This window comes from Coturnix japonica, chromosome 3 (assembly GCF_054131305.1).
Source record: "Coturnix japonica strain WE chromosome 3, WE-NBRP24, whole genome shotgun sequence".
Taxonomy (NCBI): Eukaryota; Metazoa; Chordata; class Aves; order Galliformes; family Phasianidae; genus Coturnix; species Coturnix japonica.
In genome coordinates this window covers 84,978,391-85,004,015 of record NC_140665.1, presented here as the reverse complement: position 1 = coordinate 85,004,015, position 25,625 = coordinate 84,978,391, and the positions used below count along the sequence as shown (strand labels likewise).

Sequence of the window (25,625 nt, the reverse complement as noted above, 5' to 3'; positions counted from 1 at the left end):
CTTAAATTTTAAATACAACATAACTTTAGCTGAAATATAAAAAGACATATCTAGAATCATATAAAATGAGATTTAACATAGAGAAATTATGTTAATGAAAAATCTGACTTCTAATAATTCACCACACAGGAGCTCTTCAGGATCTTTAAAAATACTGACACATGGTGGACTTCAAGATGGACTCCAAACAGAGGAAGGTTTTCCAATAAGCTCCCAGAAGTACTGTTCTTGGTATGGTGAAAAAGAGCGTACGAGTTCCACATAAATGTATCTTATGCTCTAGGTTTCTTTGTGTAATAACTGATTAAGCAAATGATTCAAATTCAGAAAGGTTTCTTGCATCTACAGTATAACTAATAATAATTTTACTTCCCTTACTGACTAAAAAATGTACTCTACCTTAACATATTCAATTTGCTAGTGCTAGCATACATCTTTTTATGCCCACTGACACTCATGCTGATTCAAAGAAAAAAGTACATTCACCTATATATGAACATCCATTCAAGACCCGGACCTACATAACTTCCCCTTACTTAGGCAAAATATGTCAATAACTTTGAACACTCTAATCGTATTGTGGTCATAAAATGAATAGTGAAGTAATGTCACTTGAATCTTGAATAATCCTTTGTAAATAAGAAAGAACTAAAAGAAAGGGGGGGGGGGGGGGGGGGGGGGGGGCGGGAGGGGGGTGAATGCTTTTTTCCTTTTCAGTGCATTGAGAAACAAACCTAGAGCCAGGTAGATAAAATTAAAACTGACTACTCATCCTAAAGAAGGTTTAGAAACATGTGCAGCATATAGAAAAAACAGAATAGAATGTAGAGGACTGGAATAGAACATTATAGAACATCTCACACACAGATTTTATATACACATAAGATTATTTTTCTCAGCATGTAAATTCTATTTGTTCTAGCATTTCTATCACTTATACTTAATTGTTTCTAAAAGGTTCATCCAGTTTTTTACTGTAATTGTCATGGAACAGTTTATAATCTTGCATATATTTCTGAGAGGGGAGGTCAATCTAGAGCTACTGCACCATACACTAAAATCACAAGAGAATGACCAATTTGAAATTATTTTCTTTATTCTCATTCTTTCTAAGTTTTCCAATGCTAGCATGTCTGTCTTTCTGGGCTTTTCAGTAGGAAAATATTTGGCTTATTCTACAGCAAATATTCCTTTAAGGGGAAGAACCATCATAATTACCACTTCACACTAATGCCATATATGTCTTCTAACACAGAATTATTGATGCCAGATACAATAAAAAGACAGCAATTAAAAATAAAGTCACATTTGAGGGTGACACACCTCTAGACCATTAATTTTAAGTACCGAATAAATTCACATCTAAGCACAGCTGATTTTAGTAGATTACAGCACGCACCACATTTAGCATGGCTCTAATGTCACCATGGCAACTGTTCTGGTTTAAATATAGCTGAATGTGTAGCATCATTACAATTTATCCAATAATCCTTTAAACATTTCTTATAAAACTTCCCATAGCTTCTGCAAACTTTTAGTAGTGACCACAGGAACATATCATAAATTATATTTATTTATTTAAATAAGATTAAGCATGCTAATAAAAATACCTCCACAAAACCAAAAACAAAACCAAAAACAGAGGGGGGGGGGGGAAAAAAAAAAAAAAAAAAAAGTTCAGTTTAAATTCTAGGAGAAAGAAGGTTCTTACGATATTTCTGATTTCAAGCTCTACCAGTGCTGAATACCCTACCAGATCAATGCAAAATATGTATCCTTTGCTTTATACATATTCTTCTACATCACCTATTCTGACAAATCTTCTGGAGAATGTGCATGTATATGTAAATGTTATTGTCTGTAAACCACACAACTATAGAAACACAGCATGCAAAACAATTCCTATATTTGCATGTTAAAGTTCAGTAGCAAGTGGATTTCTTCAAATAAAGCTGCAAATATATATCATATATACTATCCATATGCTCATGTAGCTATTAGAGCCTATCACATAACAATGAATGGACAGATTTGAATGTCCTGTAATAAGATTCCATTAGCTCTTCTCTTTCCAGATTTCACCATCAGCTTCTCAGAACCCAAAATAATAAAACATCTGAACTGATGGATGTTGTGCATGTTTCTGCCTGACAGTGAGACAAGTGGGGTATTCACACACTGTATTTCAGACAGTAAAATATGAGCACTTAATTTATACAAAGCTCTTTCAGTGGCTGCTGTTATACAAGTTGTGGTCACTTGGAAAAATGGTGATCTTATAACAAAATCCAATAGTATCCCCAGAGCACATTTTCATTAGAGCAGTTTTATTTAACACATCAGATGCTACCTAGAACTTCACAAAATATATTTAATTGTTCAGCATGTTATGGCATAAAAATAAAAGAAAAATTCATCAGATCTCCAGAAAGAACATTCTGAAGATAATATCCATCGACCACTTGTGAGCAGCAGATTTATGTTGGTTTTACTTGTTTGTTGTTGTGTTGATTTTTTTTCCCCAGGGCTACATTTTATAGCAATGGCACATATGCCAAACACAAGGCATTCTTCTCAAGGATGAAAACAATATAAAGCCTCTATATGTTGCTTGTAGAAAAATCCTAATACAAATTGTTCTGTAATTTAATCAGTTAAAGTAACTCATAAGAAGAACTATCATCTTTCACTTGGTTCAGAGAGAAGTTTGAGTATCACAGTTGCTAATCCTGAATTAATTAAGCTCTAATATTGCTAAGCCCTAATATTCCTAAGCAAAAATTTTTAACGAGTCAACAAAAAATAAAAATACATGCATGCATGAGTACAGAAATAGAACTGAATTACAGCCTGTTTAGAATAAGATGACATCTATTTGCTCTCTGTGTTCCTGTTTTTCTAAGAGGATGAATTTTGCTCAAAAAGTACAATATCACGATAAGCCAGCCATTCAAGATAAAGCATCTGCTAACATGCTTGTACAAAGTTCAAATGTATTACACCAATGAATGCTCATTGCTAAGACACTTTACCAATATAACTCTTGAAGACGGAGGAAAATGAAGACTTGGAAAGTACTAGAAACAGACTACTTTATTGTTTTCTTCCCTGGAGGATGAAAGAGACCAAAGGAAAATATCTAACAAAGTGGCTATTACTCACAGATTGAAAACATGGTTGCTTTTAAATATATTTTAAAAATATTCACCAACAAAGGAAAGCAGAAACATGGTTCTTTACAAAATCTTTCACTTACCATATCGAGGGTGCTTCTGTTCCACTGATCTCTAAGAAGTCATATCCTTCTTCTAACTGGAAGTCAGTAAAGATCAAAGCAATAGTATCTCCTGGTTCAGCCAATATGGTCCAGGTGCAATCAGCATTATTTTCATACTCTGAAGGGAAGTGAGGACTTGAAATAGTTCCACTTGTCCCACGTAGTGTCCCTCCACATGCTCCTTCAGCTGATGAACAGGATAGTGATTACTAATGCAACTTCATTTTAAATAAGTGAAGCATCATCCTGTTTCTGACATACTGAATCAAGCCTTTCTCTATTATGTACAGCACCCACAAATATATAAATACAGAGAAATAAAATTCTCACTTTCTGAACAAAACAGAACATTTCCTGGCCTGAAATCTATAGATTTTTGGTTTCTGTTCTTTTTTTAGTCTTTTCTTTGTTTGTATGGTGTTTTATTTCTTTTCCTCAGCTTCAGGACATAAAAGGATAAATTCATCAGAGAATTCTAGTACAATCTGATTTTAAGAAACCATAGTTTGGTCCTATGAAAGTAGCCGAAGAAGCAGCTGAGCAGAGAATCACAAAAATTCAGTTTGGCTCTATGGCATGAATTTAACAATAATTCTAATGTGCTATGCAAATTTAAAGAATTGAAGGGGAAAATATTCCTATAGAGTAAAACTCCTAATCTAAGAAGCATTAATAAAATCATGTAATTTATTCTACAGTTATTTGTTCTTAATTGGGATGTTTACAGATGGCAAAATAAATAAATAAATAAATAAATAATAACAATAAAAAAATTAAAAATCCAGAATGCTTTGTTTCCAGAATGCTTTGTTTCCAGATGGACTTTCTAAGGTTCACATATCAACAGCTAATAATACTTTTTTATGGTTATTAACTAAACTTTAAAAATACAGAGCAGAAGAATGTTTTGTTCAGTCTGGACCGCTGTTCAATATACTAACAATACAGACTGACCAGACTTTTGTGCTTTTGCTTTTCCCCTATGATTATATTGAAAGCTTTGAAAATATTCCAAGTGTTACTAACACTGAAGATTAAAACACAATTAAATAGACCAAAACAAAAAAACAAAAAAACAACAACAACAACAAAAAAAAAATTAAAAGAATTACATGTTACCCATGCAATTCATAGATATAGAAGGTTAAAAACTCATCAAGTACCTTTCAGTGTGTTACAATGTGGCTATGGGAGCCATAGTAGCAGCAATTAAAATATTTCTGTATAGGTGAATGATCAGAAGATAAATGTTTCATTTTTACCCATTTTATCATCTCTACTTACTGTTATTTCATTAGGCATTATTTACATAATATAAGTGCATGTGGAGATTTCAAAACAAATAGAATGACAAGGTGCATGACACAAGGAACTTACAGTCTAATTAGAATAATAATTGAATAGCTAATTAAGGTAACATAAGGGTAGGAGTAGAACTGCTCCTTTCAATCACAGTTGAAAGCCTGTCAATGAAAGTGAGTTATAAGGGAAGATTTAAAAGGAAAAGGATTCATTTGAATCAAAGGATGAAGAAGACGGGCTGGACATTTCAAAAAGGAGACTATTGAAAAAGGATAAATAGATAATAAGGGAGTAAAATTAAAGGGAGAACCAGAAGCAAAGCAGAAACAGAATATTTCTTTTAATACTAAAGCACTCTACAGGTCATTGGTGTGACTATAAAGAGGAATAAATGATGCTGAAGAGATTCAAATAATCAACTTTTTTTTTTTTTTTCCATTTGGCATAAATCAAGAGAATCATGGAATCATAATGTGGCATGGGTTGGAAGCAAACTTAAAGACCATCTAGTTCCAACCCTTGACATGTACAGGGCTGCCACCTATCTGATCAGGCTGCCCAGGGCCCCATCCAACCTATCTTTGAGCACCTCCAGGTATGGGGCATCCACAGCTCCTCTGGGCAGATGTGCCAGCACCTCACTACCTGCTGAGTGAAAAATCTTTTCCTAACATCTAATTTATATCTTCCTTCATTTAGCTTAAAAACATTCCTCCTTGTCCTAACACAATATATTGTTTATAAAGGTGGTATTTCTCCTGTTGATAAGTTCACTTAAGTACTGTACTTCCCTTAAGTTCCCTTAAGGCCACAATGAGATCTCCTCAGTCTTCTCTCCTCCAAGCAGAATAAGTCCAGATCCCTCACCTGTTCTCATAAGAGAGGTGCTCCAGTCCTCTGATGACCTTTGTAGCGCTCCTCTGGACCTAGTCCAGAAGCACTATATGGTGGGAGCCCTAGACCTGCATGCAGATGGGGCCTCACAAGGACAGACTGGGTGGGGGGGAAATATCATCTGTTACCCTGATGACCACTGCCCTTTTGATGCTGCTCAGGATACAGATGGCCTTCTAGGCTGCAAGCACACAATATTATTAGCTTGTGTCAAGATTTTCACTCATTTTTCATTTATTCCAACCCTGAAATCCTTCTCAAAAGAGCTGCTCTCAGTGGCTTCTTCTCCCAGTCTGTACACCTATTTAAGATTGCCCCCACCTTGCTCTTGGCCTTGCTGAATGTCATTAGATTCACAATGGCCTATTTTTAAAGCCTGTCTAGGTCCCTTCAGATGGCATGCCTTCCTTCTGTTGTACCAACTGCATGATTTAGCCTAGTATAGTCAGCAAACATGCTGAAGGTGCACTCAATCCTAGGTCACTGATAAATCTGTTAATAATCAGCGATCCCAAGACTGATCTTTGGGTGATACCACCTGTTATCAACCTCCGCATGGACACAGAGCCATTGACTAAAACCCTCTGGCTGCACACATCCAGCCAATTATTTATCTACCCAATAGACCAGCCTTCAAATACATGTATTTCTGATCTAGAGATGAGAATGTGGTGTGTGCGTCTATATTTCCTTAGCTACCACAGACTTTATAGAAGCTTCATAATTTGTTGGAACACAAACAGAGGACAGCAGTTCTTTTCAGTAAATGTAATGTTGTCTTGACTGGGCCCTGTTATTTTTGTTCTCACTCAGTATCTGGCCTGCAATTCAGTGCATACTGAAAGAGTCATTGTGCCTCTGATGGGAAAGGCAAATGGGAAATTTAATGAACTCAAGTCAGGGATCAGAGTCAAATTTCTGATGCACAATACAATTAAAGAAATAATTTTAAAATTATATAATACATAATAAGAAAGGAGAATCATGATTTGTTATCCAGTAATATCTAATGTGATTTTTTCTTCCCTTTTTATTTTAAATTATATAGTTTTCAAGCACTTCTTGTAAGATCATCAACTAACAGCAGAGAAGAACAAATTAACTTGATACAACTTCTGCCAATATTTCAGTATAGAAAGTAACAGCTAGTTATTGATTTCCATTCTGGTCATCATCTGTATTAGAGTTTGAGTGAACCACTAAACAACATTAACTGCTGATTTCCACCTCTATTTTTCAAGCTTTACACTTGCTCATGTTTTGCCATAACTGTGTATATTTTTGTATTTAGTAAGCTACATATTTTAGGAATCAAAAGAATAAATACCATAGGGGTTTCAGTTAATAAAAGTGTATAGATTTATATATAGATTCAACCTGTTCATTTGAAAGACAGAAAGGATCCTTTTGTCATCCATATACTTACTAGGTCGTCCGGAATGCTTTGGTACTGGCTACTTGCTATTATGTTTTGTTATGACAACATTCTCAATGACACCATCTCCCATTGTGCTTAAACTGGTATTAAGTAACATATGAGTGGGAATTTCAGTGCTACCCAATATTTATGCTGAAGAGCATTGTACTAAGCTTTGAGCTATAAAGCTTTGACTTGACAAGGAAGGCTATGTAGCTAATTATTTCTGGTAGTCACACACAGCAGTCTAAATTTATACACTGTACACAATCAACAAAAAAATGGGGGATCTCACATTACTCCACCTATCAGTCCTGGAGTGATGTGCAGCTTTCTAATCAATTCAAGAACAGCATTTCTATAAGAACTGCAAAAAAACAAATTAGCTCAGAAAAGCTGGAATATCTGAAAAGCAGATATTACTCAGGTAGGAACACATAGATCTCTATTGCCTCTGACATATGTTTTATGTTCCAAAAGCCTGTGGTTTGCAGGCTTCCTCACCCAGAGACAGTGCCCACTCTAAAGCAACCAAACTGTTGAATGCTGTAATATAATAAATCACATAAGAGTTAGCATAGGCAAGCAGGATGTGCTCACACTACTTTTGGGTAGCGTTTAGCCTTGTGGGCCTAAATTGTGTTTCACCATCAGGCCTATTAGACCCTCTTGGCTTGGTCACTCTCCTTGGCCACAGTTTTCTCTATTTGATGCATCTGAGAAGCCAGGACACTGCATGAAAATCTTAATGCATCACTGTGCTTGGAGCAATTTTATAGGAGATATTTCCTCAGGCTTCAACAATTCAAACTCTTAAGTGATTAACAAATTGGTTGTTAAAACATGCAAGTAATTAATTCTAAGCACTCATGATTATTTTGAAGTTGTGAGCAACTTCAGTACAACTTGCTGTTTCTATCAGTGTAAATGACTACTTGAAGAGTAAAACTACAAATATTTGGATCTCTCAGTAGTAAGATTTAGGTACTCAAAACTGAGAAAACATGAATATTAGATCAAGTATGCATGCAAACACATATGGCTTGCACCACTTGAAAAAATATATATATATTAAAAAAATACAGGAAATACAAGTAGTCTAGATAAAATAGTAACAAATATACCACAGAATCATCAAATCATAGAATGGCATGGGTATTATGCCATAACTCTCTCTTCATTTAATTTAAAACCATTCCTCCTTGTCCTATCACTACCTACTGTTTAAAATGATTGTCTTTCTTGTGTTGATAAGTTCCCTTAAGTACTGGAAGGCCACAATGAGATCTCCTCAGAATCTTCTCCAGGCTGAAAAGCCCAGATCCCTCACCCTGTCCTCATAAGAGAGGTGCTCCAGTCCTCTGATCATCTTTGCAGCCGCCTGTGGATCTGCTCCAACAGTTCTACATCTTTTTGTGCTGGGGGCCCCCAGCTGAGACACACTGCTCCAAGCGGGACCTCACAACAGTGGTTCAGAGAGGAACAATCACCTCCTTTGACCTGCTGGCCATAACTCTTTTGAGGGTGCCCAATATTCAGTTGGCATTCCAGGCTGCAAGTGCATACTGTTGGCTTGTGAAGATGTATATACAAATGCAAAGAATCACTATGTAATCATTGCAGATATTGCAAAATCATGTCATGTTCTGGACAGAAATTCACAGCTGTCACACCATGAAATGCATCTCAATCAGTTATGTCACATGAATCAGCAGATTATGACCAGGGAACTCTGCAAAGAGTCAGCTTCAGAGTGCTGGAAATGACGACAGCAACAATGTAATACTGCAAAGTTTGCACCACGTGGATCACACCAGTGCTCACATAGGAACAGAAAGAACACCATATGCAAGTTTATCAGGTGCTACCAAACAAATACAAAGCCGAAGGTGACAGATTCCTGGATCATATCATTAGCAGCGACAAGCTATGTTATCACCACTACAAGCTGGAGTCAAAATAGCAGTCCATGGAGCAGCAACGTGAATGCCTCATTGAATAAAAAGTTATGATGCAGTCTCAGTAATGTGATGTGTTTTTTGGGGTAGGAAAGGCGTGATACTTCTAGATTTCCTGGAAACCTGGACAAACCTTCAACTCTAACAGCTACATCACAATGCTGACTAAGCTGAAGGCTTGAACTTCCAGAGTCAGGCAAGAGAAGATCCAGCAACTTGGTAACACCAGGCCCCACACTAATGTAAAGACCCTGGAGAATACTGACAATCATATCTGGTCTGTCCCACTACACTCACCAACATCACACCTTCCGACTTCCATTTGTTTATGCCAATGAAAGACAGACTGTGTGGGCAACATTTTCACAGTAATGATGTCACAACCATCAGTGCACATTTTTATGGGCATGGCATACAAGCTCTTGTTCATCACTGGCATAAATAAAAATCTAATTGTGATGACTGTGTTGAAAAATAGTGTTTTGTAGCTGAGAATTTGTGGTATCAAATGGTTGTAGTAGCTTTTGTAGTCCCCGTGGAAATAAATAGGAGGCATTACTTTTGGAGCAACCGACATCACAATCTGTTAACTTTGGCAAACTATTCTGCATAAATTAGATTTTGCTACAAGTAAGTACTGCTAAGCAGATACTCAAGGATTGGCTAGGAACAGAAAATTATGTTAGCAAAGTTCGTTATTTAATTTGCTAAGCTATTTTTTTCAAACATTTAATCACTTTTATTGGATTTCCCTTTCCTTCCACCTCAAACACCTTCAAGATTACAGCATACTGTATTCTACATGCTCTTTTTTAACAAAAAGTAATAATACTAATTCAAGTGACAAACGATAATCTGTTGCATAACAATCTTTTAAAAGTAATTTGGAATCTAAATTAAAATGATTACTCAGCTTCTGTTTATATTTTAAGATCTTTGTGTGGAAGATAATTTTAATGCATTACTGTTGTAACAGATCTGATAAAAATAATTATGAATTAAAATACAAAATCCATAGTAATAAAGTTTTGTGTTTTTGTGTTCTTGTTACATCACTTGTAGTCACTTCCCCTTTTTCACGTGCAACAGAACAGATGCACTTAAAACCTTAAGTGACGTTTTATAAATTCTCATTCAATGACATGTTGTCATCTCAAGTCACATTTTGTAAGACCTATCAATTAAAGAAAACTGCAGCTTTAGACAGTTCTAAATGAACCATGGACACAAATTATTTAGTATGGCTTACTGAAATCATCACTGAAGCAGTTCTTTATATGATTCCTTATTTAACGGCATTTTTCTGTAGCTCATCTATGAAAAAGTACAAAATTGTGCCTCAATAAATTTCTTCAGTACAGAAAAGACAGCTATGAAATAATCACCATCAGTTACTTTCACAGATGCATGATTGTATATTTAAAATATTTTTAATATATGGGGTTAGTAAAATCAATTTTTGGAATAAGACTTTAAAACAACTGTTTTAAAAAGTCTTACCGATAAAAAACTAAAAACAAGCAATAGAAAACCAATGCCAAGTTTAGAAATAAATCTTAGCATGTCACTGCCAACTGTCAAGCTGCTGAGCAGACAGATTCATAAAGAACAAAATCATGGGTAAGCGTTAAAATGGCTTTGCAACAAACATTCATCAAACAACTCACTGATCTTTTCTAAATCTAATCTAGGTCAAACAACTATTTAACCATCAAAAGATACAGCTCCACTTGCTCACATTCTATCATGTTTTAGTCTTGCATAGACCCTTATTTGGAAACATAATTGATCGGATCCTGATTTGTTTTTTCCCCTCCTCTTTAAACTTACAAAATCGTCCTGGCTTGATCTTCAGAGTCTGAATAGAGATTTCAAGGACATGAGGGAATCACTTGATAGTCTGTAAATTTTAACAGTGCAATGAACTTCAATTTCAACTTGGGAAGTGTTTAAAAATATATCTTCTGAAACCCTGTATTCAATTTTCTAACTCCATAGTTGATCACAAAATGTTCTTCTCTTTTTTTTATCTTTCTAACACCTTAATTATAGATTATTCACAAAACATTTCTCCAATAATTGACTTAAATCTGAAACCTATTACTTGATCCTTGTATACATTTCTAACAGGTAGTTTACATTACTTGTTCATTTTATTCTTATAAAATATGTAATATAATGTATTAGATCCTCTTCTCATAGCTATTTTCATTATTTGAAAAAAGCTTATAATTAAAATGTCACTAATCCAAATTGTATTCCTAATGTTAGCCTCTTAAAAATCAAGTCTCATAACTATAATAAACTAGAGATTCTCGGAATTACTGAGAATTGAGAACCTAATACAAGTACTTCTCAGAAATAGCCACATATCATAAAGCGGCTATTAGTGAAGTTACTGCCAAGAACAAAATTGTTTTTCAAAATACTTCAAAATTTACTGCGTAATAACTGCAACCCCATGATGAAAGAAGACACTGTGACAGCAGCTAACATAGAGACGACAACGAGCTTTTCACTTTGCAAGGCAAAAAAAGTAGAATTATATGCATGAAACACTGAATGATGCACCTTGTCAATTGTTTTAAGACAACAAATTTGTAATCCATTAGCCTGCCCAGGGAGGTGGTGGAGTCAATCTGGTTTAGTGGCTTGTGGTAGCAACAGTAATGGGAGGATGGTTGGACTAGATGATCTTGTAGGTCCTTTCCAACCTTGTGATTCTATGATTCTGTGATTTTTGTCCCATAAACTCTTGGTAAAATTATTGCCTAATTTCTAGTAAGAGCAATGTGAATGATTTTTAATAACAGTTTTAACCTTTCCAGAATTTGAACTTTTCATTTGTTGTTGTTTTGGGGCTTTTTTCAGTTTGGAAACTGCCATAATTTTAGACACAAAAATCATATATATATATGTAAATATCTATATGCATATATATAATTATACTTATATATAATTATAATTATAATGGAATGGAATGATTCTATGATTTTAATTTAAATGTGTTTTCATGAAAATTACTTGAAGAAAATGGCAGCATTCCTGTCCTGAAGCCAGGGAGAATAGAAAGGACTGGCCCCTCTTATGTCTGTGTGTTCCAGAGTGATAAGATTAAATAAATAAGGAATGCCAGAAATCCATCATAAATTTTACACCCCACATGAATTCGAAAAAGAATCCACTAAGGCAATGTTTCAATGTACAGAACTCAATTGTTAAGGAATTAACAACTCAATTAAGGAATAGTTAACTAACTATTGTGCAACAATTTGCATTTCTCAGCAGAAGCTACACAAAAGTCTTTGCTTTCACCGAAGTTGTATATCAGATGGAGATCTCCATTTGAGTTTCTATTAACAGGTTAAATTCATAAAATTACAAACTGTGAGCAAAAATTCATTCTTGCTAGAGACATTTGTATGTACAGGGTCAGATTTCCTGTACTTACAGCAGCAAATACTACCAAATAGGGCATCGTCTGCAGAGAGATGTTTTGTAGACACTGATGATACTATGAACTTTCAATCTTTTTTTTGTTCCTGAAACCTGCTCACTGCATCTCACTATAAGGATAAAGACACATTTAGGATCAGACAGCCAAAAGGTTGGAAAAAATGTTTTCTTATATCATCCAAAGCATTGATTAAAAACATTATTTGTTGCAAACTGGTTGAAATTGAATACAAGCAGCAGACATGGCCCAAATCTCTGTTTCTTTCACGGTTATTACCTCTTCTATTTTCTTTTTATCACAAATGTTAAAAAATAGTTATTTGCTGTGAGGAACTGTATTATCAGCCAATTCAGTTGCAATAAACCTTCACAAATTATTACAGGAGACAACTGCTATCCTTTGTTGCTCAACCACATACCTACAGTAATACTGCCAAAGGAGCATATGAGCAATAAAGGTTGTTGACATGGCTCTGGGATAAGGCTGACAGGTGCAGAAGCCCACAGGGGTTCTTAATGCAAGAGGAAAAGCTCAAGCTAGAGTGTCATATTCCCGCAGAACACTTGACCAAGCAAATTGCTCAGCAACAGGGCTTTGAGCTATTTGATCACAGGATCTTCTTCAAAAAATGAGGTCTACAGAAGAGATGTAAATGTCTGCCTGGCAAAATAATGAGGAGAGCTCCAAACTAAGTTGCTCATGGATACAGGTCAAAATCTAGTGGTGAATGGGAGAACAGGCCCAGATAATACCACATGGGGAAGAGCAAAGTTCGTCTATTTCTTTTCTCCTTGGACAGCAACATGACTGGAAGCTCAGTTCATGTGACTGCGCACAGAAATTTCTTACATAGGAAGGAACCACACTGGACAAACTGAAAGTACACACAAAACTGGAGTCATTGATATTACAGAGAGTTAGTAGGAAAGCTCATCTGCCTGAAGTGCTGTGATGGATGGACACAGGCTTTTAGGAAAAGTGGAAAGAAAAGGAGAAGCTGTACCCCATGCAAAGTAGGACCTTGAATGAACAAAGGTTTGTGTACAGAGAAGGAGAAGACAAAAGGGAAGTAATGCTGAATGTCTACTACAGTCATTAAATGTTAAAAAGATCAAGAAGAAATGATTAAAAACTATAAAATACTAAGCTCAATCATATATTCAGTTTCTTACTGGCAAATTTAATCACCCCAATATCTCTATGGATGGTAGCACCTAAAATGGCCAGCAATTCACTAGATTCCTGAGTTCACTGGGAAGAATTTTCTTTTTAATGCAGGCACTAGACAAAGCAATTTGGTGTAGAAACAAAGAAGTGATACTCAATTCCAGCTGCAGTTCTAATAACTACAAGCTGAAAATCCTGAGAGGTGTGAAGAAGGCAAGTAATATTATAAACTCCTCGGAGTTCAGCAGAACAGATTTTAACTTGCTTGTGAAGTGTAGACAGGCTCTCATGGGATAACGCCTCGAAGAGCTAGAGGGCCCAGGGGAGCTTGTTTGACTTCAAGGGCAGCTTCCTCAAAGCTCAAGAGTGATCCATCTCTTTCTGCACATAAATGAGTAGTCATAGAAGGAAGCTTCTTAGAGCTGAATAGGGAATTCCTGACTGAGGTACTTTATCTCAAATGCAAAATAGTAGCATACAAAAGGTGAAAGAAGGGACAAGCTACTCAACAGGAACATAGAAGTACCGCTCAGAAATATGGAGATAAAAGGAGAAAGGTCAAAACTTAGAAAAAATGAAACCAGTGAGGAATGTGAAGAGTAGGCATTCTAGAAATCATTCTACATGTATTTCTACTTCAAAAGGAAACTGGGGGACATGGCAAAGGCTGCACTCAGGCTTCCAAATTCACAATAAAACCCAGAAGCTTTGGGAAGAAAACTAGCAACCAAAACAGCAAGATCAATTTAGAGACTATACATATAAATAGGATGTGTGCAATTTCATGCTATTTAACAGTATGCATCTAGGGACTCTTGGCCTGCCACAGTATAAAGCTGTTCAAAAGCAGTGAAGATCAAGTGCGATTCACAATGACTGGAGAAAAGATACATTTTTATTTCTCATTTTCAAAAAAGGCAAGAACGTATCTAGCAACTGCAGATCTCTCAAGCTTACATCAGATCGCCAGAAGATTATGAAGAATGTCTTTATGAAAATCCTTCCCAAAGGAGGAAGCAACTGACAGAGAAAATACAGCTATTGTCAGTGCAAAACTTCAGTAGAATGAACTTCAGGTTAAGGAATTGTTGGGCGAGATCTCATTGGAAGAAGCTCTTAGAGACAAAGGAGTGTGATAAAGATGCCTTTCTGAGAAATAGAAGCTCTCAATCTTTCAGAACAAGAAAGCGGGCAGGGAAAGCAGGAAATCAGCATGCCTTGGCAAGGACCTCCTTGTCAAACCGAGGGATAAGGAGGGAGAGCACACACAGTGGAAGTAAGGACATGTCACCAGGGGAGGATACAGGAATGCTGTCTGAACATATAGAGACGGAGTTAGGACAGCCAAGGCACAGAATGAACTGAACTTAGCGAGAGGTGTTAAAAACAAGAAGAGGGATTCTATAGGTGCATTGATCAGAAGAGACAGGCCAAAGAGAGCATGCCTCCTCTGATAAATGAAAAAGGAAAACTAGCTACAACTGATACAGAAAAGGCTGAGGTACTTAATGACTTATTTGCCTCGGTCTTCACTGGCAGCCAGGATTCTCACATCTCTGATTTTGAACCTCTAGGAGAGAACTGGGGAAGCAAACTCTCCCATAGTGTAAGGGTAGAACAAGTCTGAGACTGCCTCATGAGACTGTATGTGTACAAGCTCATGGGCTTGGACAACAAGCACATACAGGACCTAAAGGAGCTGGCTGATGTCGTTCCTAATGATGTCGTTACAGCCTCCATCATATCTGAAAAGCCATGACTGTCTGGCAAAGTCACTGGGGTCTGGAAAAAATAGAAACATCATTCCAATTTAACATATATGGACAATGGGAGATCCAGGGATATATAGGCTGGTGAACCTCACCTCTTTGCCTGGGAAGATCATGGAACAGATCCTCCTGGAAGACATGTTTAGGCACATTGAGGGATTAGCATCCCTCAATTATGGGATTATGGGGGAGAATCAGAGAAAAATGTTAAACTCGGGGATTGAGATAAAATTGTGTATAGGGCAGAAAATGAAGGGAAAATAATAAAAATAAAATAATATACAAAACAAGTGATGCACAATGAAAGTATGGAACAGCTGCTGAATGATGACAGTCACACCCTGAGTAGAGACACCTCCACCCCCCCACCCCTCCCCCTCTAGTCAACTTCCTCAGTTAAACATGATGACATATGCTATGAGACAATTCTCTGGCCAGTTTATGACATTTGTTCTCTTTCTTTCCCCTCCCACCTCTTGGTGATCCCACAGCTCCTCACTGGCAAGTCAATATGAGAAGCTGAAACATCCTTGACTTTAGTGTAAGACTGCTCTGCAACAACTAAAACATCATTGTGCTGTAAGTGTTATCCTCATCCTAAATCCAAAACACAGCACCATACCAGTTACTAGGAAGAAAATTAACTCATGAAAAAACAGGAGGGTTAAACAAACTAACAATATATCTAAAAATAAATTTACTTTGCTTGCTGTTTAATAGATACTTGATATTTTAAAGATCTCATGACTTATATTTTACCTCTGCAGAAAGGAACTGGAAAATCCCACGATGCACCATTTCCAGGACTCACAATACATGTCAGCATGGCATGGCCTTCTAAGATGTAACCAGAGATACAGCTATATCGGATTTTATCTCCAATGTTGAATCTTGTTCCATGAAGTACTCCTTTAGGTATTTCCCCTGGGTTGCCACACGTATGACTCGGTAATACTGTTTAAGAAAAAAGGAAAATAGTTATTGATAAAATTTGCAGAAAGAAGGAATACATTCTAGTCAAACAACTATCACTAAATAATTGCTTTTTGTATTATTTTAAGCAGCATTCTTTACACAAATAAAGTGAAACGTATTCTGCTTTTGAACAAAGAGTAAACAGCTTCATTTACATCATTCTTTCATGAGATAAATCTCAAAATCTTGTATAAATATTAACCACATAACAAAAGCTATATAACACACCAATTAAAGATGAGATAGATGAATGTTCTAACAATGCAGTAGCTTGAAAAAGTAATATTTCAATGTGTTATGGGAACTACTTAGGGCTGAGTGAGTACCTACCAAGGCTAGAAACAAACAATATTATACTCAACTTCTTTTCTGCTGTTTCAGCAGCCTTTAGAGAATAGGATATTTATTTGGATTATGTTCAACCACACTGAAGAGAAAGCTGAAGTTCATTTCAAGTATATGAGAATGAATACATATATAATTCCTTACACTAAAGGAAGGTGATTTTACGACGCAGGGATAATTGGAAGAACACAGAGAGTAACTTGCCTTCTAAAAAGTTGGCACCAATGATCCATTATATTCTACAGCTATGTTTTATAAACCTATATACTACTCTCTCTTTGCAATTTTTCCCCTTTATGCTCTTCTAGTCATGGTAGGTTAATAGAGGTAATTTTGCAAAACAAGTCAAAATTTTTTGCATGGTTTGGGCACAGGAGAATACCTACATTTGAGACAAAAGTTTATTTTGCCTTTATATTCAAGTCAAAACATTTTTTAAAAACACTACAAAATGAGGTAGTTTCGTCCTTACGCAGCAAAATTTACACAACATAGAGCTCAGCAGTTTTTATTATTATGAGTGTGCTACCAAAAAAACACCACTTTAGTCAAAAATAATATATCTAATAAAATACAGTCCCAGTGAAGGACTATCAAGACAAACCTGCATCGTTCTTACACATGACAACTGACAGTGTCTAACTGTTGTAACTGTACTGCAACAAGTTAGGCTTCTGTCTCTGTACAGGTAAGGTTTTTCTTCTTCCTTTTCTTACCACTGCCCCTGTCAAGTCCACCCAGAAAAAAAATATGGAATTGGGCATCCTGAATCTAGCATGCATTTTACCATAACCTCCTAAGAAACAGTAGAAGATGAGTGATCTGAGAATGACAGCCATGTTCAATAATACATGTAATAGTTCACAGGATTTCACCACTTGTAAAGATCAAGCATTTAACTACATTATTTATGTGCTTTTCTAAAATTTTCATTGAAGTATACTGAGGTAGCTGCAGTATTCCCTCTGCATATATTTAACTACTTCTAGTCTGTGCCTAAAATGAATTGACTTTTGCAGGTTTGTAACTAACAAAAAAAAAAAAACAAAAAAAACTTTAGATAATGACAGTACTAGCTGAGCCAAGTTATTGTATGCAAAGGTTACATAAATTCATTATTGCCAGGTTTTCAACAAAAAAAGACTATTTTTTGTAAGGTTAATGGAGTTTACTTTCAACAGGATTGAGAATTTGCAGTCTCTTCTTTAAGGAAGCCAGGTGAATCGCTAATTTAATCGTGTCTTTGGTTATTAAGATGTTTCAACTATGAAATCATTTGACATTAACTGCTCACTGAGAACAATTTCAAAATATACTGCATTAAAATATACTGAGGCTACTCGCAGAATAGCTAAGCAGATCCACCTCTTAAGATTTCTTCCTCATGAGTCTGCATTGACCAGTAAGGCAGGTGTAAGAACCTGTGTTGACTTCATTTTCCAATATACATCAATGGAGCCCTGTGCAGTAAGAATAATTCATGAAAGTAATTCTAAAACACCGGTAATGTATAAGGAAAGATTCTCTCTTCCTAGACTGCACAAACCTTTTACTTGGGCCACTGCCTGTATCTATATGAAGAAAGAGCTTAAAATTGAACTGTTTAACAAAGGCATATGATCAAAATGTAATGTAATCTACTAATTTGCTAATATATCCTATTAAAATAAGCACATGTAATTTTTTAAGCACATTACATGTGCTTATAAAATAAGCACATGTAATTTTCTGATATATATATATCAGATTTTGAGGTCTCTGGCATCCCAACTTCTATAATTAGGTATCTAGACTTGAAATCAGTTATACAACTATTAAAATTAATTTCCTAATTGTTGCTGAAAATACTGGTTGGAGACAATCTGGCAATGACTTCAGGAGAGCAATAATTAGGGTTTTTTTTTGTTGTTTTTGTTGTTGTTGTTTCTGTCACTGTTTTTACAGATATCACAATCAACTGCTATATTGCAATAACTGCCCAGAGGCCTTAATATCAAAAAGCTCGGACTGCCATTCTCACTTATAAGATATTGGATTTATCCTTTTGTGAGCCAGTTGGTAAGCTTTTACAAGACAATAATACAAATGGTAGTCAGGACTTGAAAACAACTATGGAAGTTTTTAATTCAAATTAGAAATAAAATAATATAAAATAAAAAGAAAAAGGAGCAAGGTTTCTTTCTTATTTCTATAGCTTTATTAGACTTTAAGTGATATATGTATAGTTCCTGTTGTTTCATAACACCTCTGTTACATTCTTCTATACCCATTACAATCTTATACTGTGGATTCAAAGGAAAAAAATAAAATAAAATAAAATAAAAAAAACAACAAAAAAAACCACACACACACAAAGGAAAAAAACATAAGAAGGGGAAGGAAAAAGAAAAAAAAACAAAAACAAAAAACAAACAAACAAAACAAAACAAAACAAAACAAAAAAAACCAAAAACAAACAAACAAACAAACAAACAAAAAAAAAACATAAGGGAGAAGCCAGAGTCTCTTGAGAGCAGCTTTGGAATTGCAAAGCTCGTAGGAATTTTAGAAGTAGAGAGAAAATTAGATACATAGAAAAATTCAGGACTGATGTCAGGTTGTTTCACTGATGTGATAAAGAACACATGATTTCCTGTCCATGTGACTTACATATTGGACTTCGGTTTTGTGCATAAACTTAACATGAATGTAGAACTATTATTCCAAAGTCACAGACAAAGAAAACAATTTGTAAGGAAAGTGATAACTGTACTCATTGTGCAAAGAAAAGATGCTAGCGAAGAGGAGAGGAAAATAATGCTGGATTTTCTTACATGAAAAAATTGAAACAAAAATCTATATTTCAACTCAGAAAAGCAGCCTAATTTCAAAAGTAATGTAGAGAAAAGAAATAATAGCCTTTCAATCTACAAAACTACAAGGGCTATACTGAAGAAAATATGGATTTAAATATGTTTTATGATTATATGTATATGTATGTGTATATATATATATATATATATATATATATATATATATATACACGCAACCATAAACATATGCACTCCCTTTAAACAATCTGTTCTGAAAGTACTATAAATAACTGTTCCAAAGTATAGGTAGTGAAATTTGCTTTGAAACATTAATTCTGAAGAAGACTAGACAACTGTGCTTGCCATTTCTACCTAGGTAATGACTACAAAGTCAATATATTGTTTTTTTTTTCTTTTAACTTCTATTGCCTTATATTAAACTCCATTACAGTACATTTTGACCTTTCTTTTTTAAATAATTATTCCTGTTGAATCAAATGAAAAGCATGTAATATTTCACTGTCCATTTATTAATATATATATTTTTTTTTTCTTCTTCCCCCAGAAGCTATGTACAATTAATAGGTAATTGATCCATCAGTTCTGACTTCTGCATCGGTATATATATACAGCAAATGGATGCCAGTCATTTGTTACAGAATTACGCAGTAACAGAAATAGCACAGTCCTATCCATTACAAAATTCCCACGGACCAACTCTTTGGTGAAGAGCCTTTTCCTAACACAAAACCTGACCTTCCCCTGATGCAGCTACATGTCAGCCTCAGATCCTGTCCTCATCACCAAAGAGAAGAGTTCAGTGCTGTCTAAGCAGTACCAGGGAAGGTTACAGAACAGACCATCTTGAACAAGATCACAAGGCATGTGCAGGACAAGCAGGGGATCAGACCCAGCTAGCATGGGTCCATGAAAGGCAGGTCCTGCCTGACCAGTCTCATCAGGCGGGTTGTATCATCAACGAATCAACTGGTAACTGGTTGCCAGTTGAGCTTTTCATTGGTGGCCACAACACTCCGAACCTTGCAGTCCAGTCAATTTTCTCTCTGCTTCAGAATTAATTTACCCATTTCATGCTCCACTGGCTCTCTTACTACAATGCTACTGAGAGCTCTGTCAAAGTTTTTTGTTGAAATCATGGTTAAACGTCTGCCATATGCTGTTCGTCCTCTATGACATATTTGCTCTTGTAAAACTAATGCATCAGCATCTGGTTTGATGGAAGTGGTTGAAATTCTTAGTGAGCTCTCACTGCCTGTGGCAGAGATTTTGATAAAATTTTATTCTTTTTGATCCATTTAGGAAAGAGACAATCAGATTAGTGAGTTGAATGTCTGATTGCAGGTATTTACATCAACAGGAAATGAATCAGTGAATATACCCCAACTTTGATTATTTATTTTACAACCTTGATAGCTCAGATTCCTTTATCAGATTAGAAAGTGAGACTGCATATTTTCAGTTGTTAAACTGTGCTGTGTTTAACTGTGTTTTAAGTTAGCACTGCACTGCATCCTCCCCATCTCGTGGTTTCAGCTCCGACAGTGCCAATCACACACTGATGGTTTGGTTGCTGTTCAGGGATAGGTACATGCATGGGGCCAGGTCAAGCTACTCAGTGGGGATCTACTCTACAATGATGTGATGCAGGGTGGGGGGGAGGGAGGTTGCATATGACCCATGGGCCGCAGGTTGGATATGCCTGGTAAAAGCTATTAATCTGACTCAGTTTCAACATTGTTGAGGGGCAGTAATCTCTGGGAAAAATATAGTGAAGGGGAGTGAGTAAGTATATGGATTTTTATCTCATGGCTTCTGTTAATAAACCTCAGTGTTCCAGTCATGTCTTGTTGTATAATGGTTTAGAACAGCTATAATCTTACTTAAGCACTGTCAGTGGAAACATACTTTTTTCTGTTGAACTCAAATTCATAATTGACAGTTCTGCTCTTTCACTTCAAAATAATTTTGACAACTACATGTTTTCATAACCTTAAATTAAAATGCCATTGATTTTGACAGCAGTGAAATTGTAATATTTATGTCAGGATGAAGGCTTTCCAAAAACCACAAGCACTTACAGAAAGATTTCTTTTTTTTCTTTTTTTTTTTTTTTTTTTTTCTTATATATGCAATAGTACAGAATCTCTATATCCATACAGCCTAACAATATGCCTTCAGCATTTTAAATAACAGAACAAACTGATGGATACTGTAGCAGCTTGACTTTGAATCTCTACCCTTAAGCCTGGAATAGTGTTTCAGTAACGGCAACTAAGCCATTGTTAGCCTGTTGCATAAATATTTTTTGAAGAGTTGTAAACACAATTCAGCTTACATATTTAATGAATAGATTGACACAATTTGTTCTATATATCTCTTGAAGTAGCCTTTCAACATACAGTATCAAAAATCTGCTAATAAAATTGCAATACCAAGCTTTTTACAATTGGTACATGTGCATATACATACTCACACATATAAAACTAGCTTACAGAATAAAGCATACAAAGCTACCTAGCTTGGGATACTTATACTTTTCAAAATCATTTTATCAAAATGTAATGGATATAATTTAGCTTACTCTAGAAGAAGAAAGAGTCCACTGTAAGAAGTAGAATTAAAAAAAAAAAAAATGCAAATTGCAAATTCATTCAATACCCTGTAATAAAGCCATACACTTAAAGACCTCAAATATAGCACCTGAAGAAACTACATGCAATTGCAATTTACACAGTGAAGCATTAAGTACGTTTGAGTAGTTATCTGCTGGCAACTTACTTGTTGAAACTAGCAGAGATATAAAAAATAACCTTATTGGCTTACAGAAATAAAGCCTGTCTATTGTTTGCTTGCCACATAGAATTCTGTATTTTCATACAATCAAAGGAAAACAGGAAATCTATTTTCCTTTATATGTACATTTCAGTATTTGTGCACTCAAATCTTTGCAACATTTTCCAAATAAAATACTAGATATCACTTTTGAAATCTACAGTTTTCTTGTCTTACAAACATTTACCCAATTGTGTCTGTCAGTCTCTAATGATGTGCAAAATTGTACCGGATTGCACAGCTTTGAAAATCATTTGGGAGTATTCAGCAACTTTCAAACTCTAATACATCTTCCACATTGAGATTGATATTTTAATTTTCTTGTACAGGTAATAACAAAAGATTGATGGATTTTATTTTTAGTGTGTTTACTTTTATTATGAAGTATGTAATAAATGTCTTGCCGTTGGTTATAAGACCATAAAAGTCAATACTGTACAAACAACGCCAGAAAACTCTCAGGAAACAAAATAAAATAAAAAAATATATATCTGAAATTAAAGCTAAAACTTTGTTTCCTTATACTTGTTTTGCCTCAGATGTCCCACTCACTTTCCTCCATGAGCTGAGATTAGTGAGCAATATTTCTTGAATACAGTTTTCTCTTCTTGAGCGAGGACAAGAAAGAACAAGTTGAGTGTAAAAGTCCAGGGAGAGGCTATAAAAAGCATTTGATACTGTACAAGATTTATAAATGGTAACTTTCCCAGCTACCGGAGATCAAAAGTCATTACTCATTTTTCATAAATACCAAAATTATGCTTTTCCACCCCCTTGAAAAAGTTCCGTTTTCTATGGTCTTCCTGTTTGTCAGAATAATAATTACAAGCATGTGCAACATTTGCTTCCTGACCTTCTCGTTATGTCATAGATCATCCTGACTTTTTGGCAACAAAGGAACTTCTGCTTTCCCAACTATCCTTCAGCAGAATTACTTCCAAACAATCAACAACAAAAACATAATCATAAAATGACTTCTGCCTCACCACCTCACTTATAAAACAAGCAATTTATTATTATTATTATTTATTTTAAATCAGACTTCTGTGTATTTCATTAGGCAATGGAGTGGCACTCATTAAAAATAAATAAATCACATTCGTCCTTTGCTTGAAGTCACATACAATATGAAGGCAAAAACAGTATCTCTATGTATTAAATGAAGGATCAAAGAAAGATAAGAATCTGCTAAGACTCCATATGGAGTTCTAAATACAAATCTGATTAATCCTTGTTCAAATAAGAGCAATTCAATCTGAAAGAAATGCAGAGCAGAGCTACTGAAGTGATCAAGGGACTGAAGAGCATTTATGGCGATACTGGAAGACTTACAGATTTCATGTGGGGAGAAAAGACAACCCCAAAAAAAACCTAAAATATGAAGGCTATTAAGACTCTGGGAGGCAAACATCAAGGTCACATATATAAATACAAGCTGATGGCAGGGCTGGGACAAAAACAAAACTATGAACTAATCACAATTGTGAGTAGGTTGAAAACAATAAGCATTCTTAATGTGTTTACACAAAATTTACAGGGCAGTTTCCATGCACTAACAGGGAGGAGAGTAGAGGGAGTAGAACTAGGTCAGACCTGAATCTAGTCTATAAACCAGTTTTAAGTAAAAGTAACTTCATATTATTTAAGGAGTTTGAGCAAGGAATGCAGAAGCTTCCTCATCCATCCTGCCCAAGTAGAGACAATTTCTAACTAGTCAGCATCCCAGCACACGGAACTTTGTGACATTTATGTTTCATGCAGACACTTGAAGTTGATTTTGCAAAAAGAATAAAAATGAGTTCTTATTTTATGAGAAAAAGCACAATTATCTGAAGATGGAAGACAGGAATGTACCAAGGCACAATCCTGATGTAGTTACAGGATTAAACAAAATATCTCTCTCAATCAAGATTTGTATTTTCTTGTAACTATTCCAAAAAAATTTCAAAAGGAACAGAAAATTTAAGGATTCATAAATATGTTACCTAACTATTCATAGATGTTATATATCCTACAGTTTGAAACCTTTTTTTCTGTACAGGTGAATTGTGAAATAGTTGAAGACAGACGACACAGAAAGCAATAGAGGGGTATCACTCTGCAACAATTGGTAATAAATTGTACTGAATTTTTAAACTATTAAGACCTGCTCTACTATGTAAGAATTATGATTTTAACAGAATAAAGTAGGAAGGTGCTCCCTTTTCACTTAAGAAGCTATAAACACTCTATATACAAATAATCTTATAAATACTACAGACTGTGTCTGATTAATTTGCCCACTTTGGGCAATCTGATCTAGTACTTGATCTAGCACTTGGCAGCCCTGCCTGTGGCAAGGAGGTTGGAACTTGATCCTTGAGATCCCTTCCAACCCAAGCCATTCTAAGATTCTGAGATTAAAGAGAAGTGAAATACTTTCTCTACCAGCAAAACACATTCATGATTTTTTATTTTTTTTTTTATTAATGAACAGATAAAACTTCATGCTAAGTACCAAATGAAAAGCATAAACTGAAAATGTGGAACAGCTTTTTTGTTCCACTGTATCGTTCTCAAGGCTAAGTATTCACAGGTCAGGGACAATACTACAAGACTGAAAAAGAGGTAAGTGAAAATAACAAACTGAATTTGAAAAAAACAACTTAGTAGAAATGCTGATGTTTATTTAAAGAGATCAGGTCTCCTTTGCTTTTGCAACTCAATACTAAATAAGACAATATTCATTCACAGTACACTTTATTACTTTGCATTCCCTTTATTTCTTATAGCCTGGTTTACTGTCTCCTGAGACCACAGCAAAGACTGGAAAACTAATAAAGCACTACGAGGGATGCTATTTCAACCCAGGCACACCCCTGTTAATGCGGTGGGAGACTCACAAGCTTCCCTCAACTCTTCTTTTTCCCCCAGTGTTTTGGTAAGTAGTGTTCCACAGATAGCAGACACTTTATTTTGTTATTGTTGTTGTTTAAAGCACACACAAGGCAAATTTTTAGTGAGAATTCAGTATGACATGCAGGCATCCTGGTAACACCTGGTATTGAAAATAAGAAGAACTGAGACTCAGGTCCTAAAGCTGAGTGGCACACACAAGTCGTATCATGCAAGTTTACCCTCACATCTTATCAAGCATGGTTGACTCACACATTTGATGTCTGGAGAAAAAAAAAAAAAAAAAAGTCTCTGTGCTGTCTTACTCCCTGATAAATAGTATTACTAGATAGGATTTGTCTTGGACAGAGGCTAGAAACATACCAGAAGCATGTAATGTTAAACAGAACGGGATATATTACAGTTCTCAAGCCCCTGAAGTTCTTTTTCATTTTTCATTTTCCAACAGGAATATGGTTGTTTATTGTTTTTTGTTTTTGTTTTTGTTTTTGTTTTTTTCCTCAGCTAATTTAATATTTCACTTT

General features: G+C 35.3%; 1 protein-coding gene across 5 annotated transcripts in view; it reads right to left on the bottom strand.

Moving 5' to 3' along the window:
- The window catches only part of CSMD1 (CUB and Sushi multiple domains 1), an 883,639-nt gene that overhangs the window by 379,665 nt on the left and 478,349 nt on the right, over window positions 1–25,625 (bottom strand). For all 5 annotated transcript variants that reach the window (XR_014944901.1, XR_014944902.1, XM_015859302.3 and 2 more), the window contains exons 4-5: window positions 16,001–16,195; window positions 3,257–3,464 (exon numbers count right to left, since the gene is read on the bottom strand). Coding sequence is in view for 3 of the 5 variants with exons in the window: in XM_015859302.3 (XP_015714788.2) it covers window positions 3,257–3,464; window positions 16,001–16,195 (403 nt within the window). In the remaining 2 variants the exon portion in view is untranslated. The remainder of the gene's footprint in view (window positions 1–3,256; window positions 3,465–16,000; window positions 16,196–25,625) is intronic.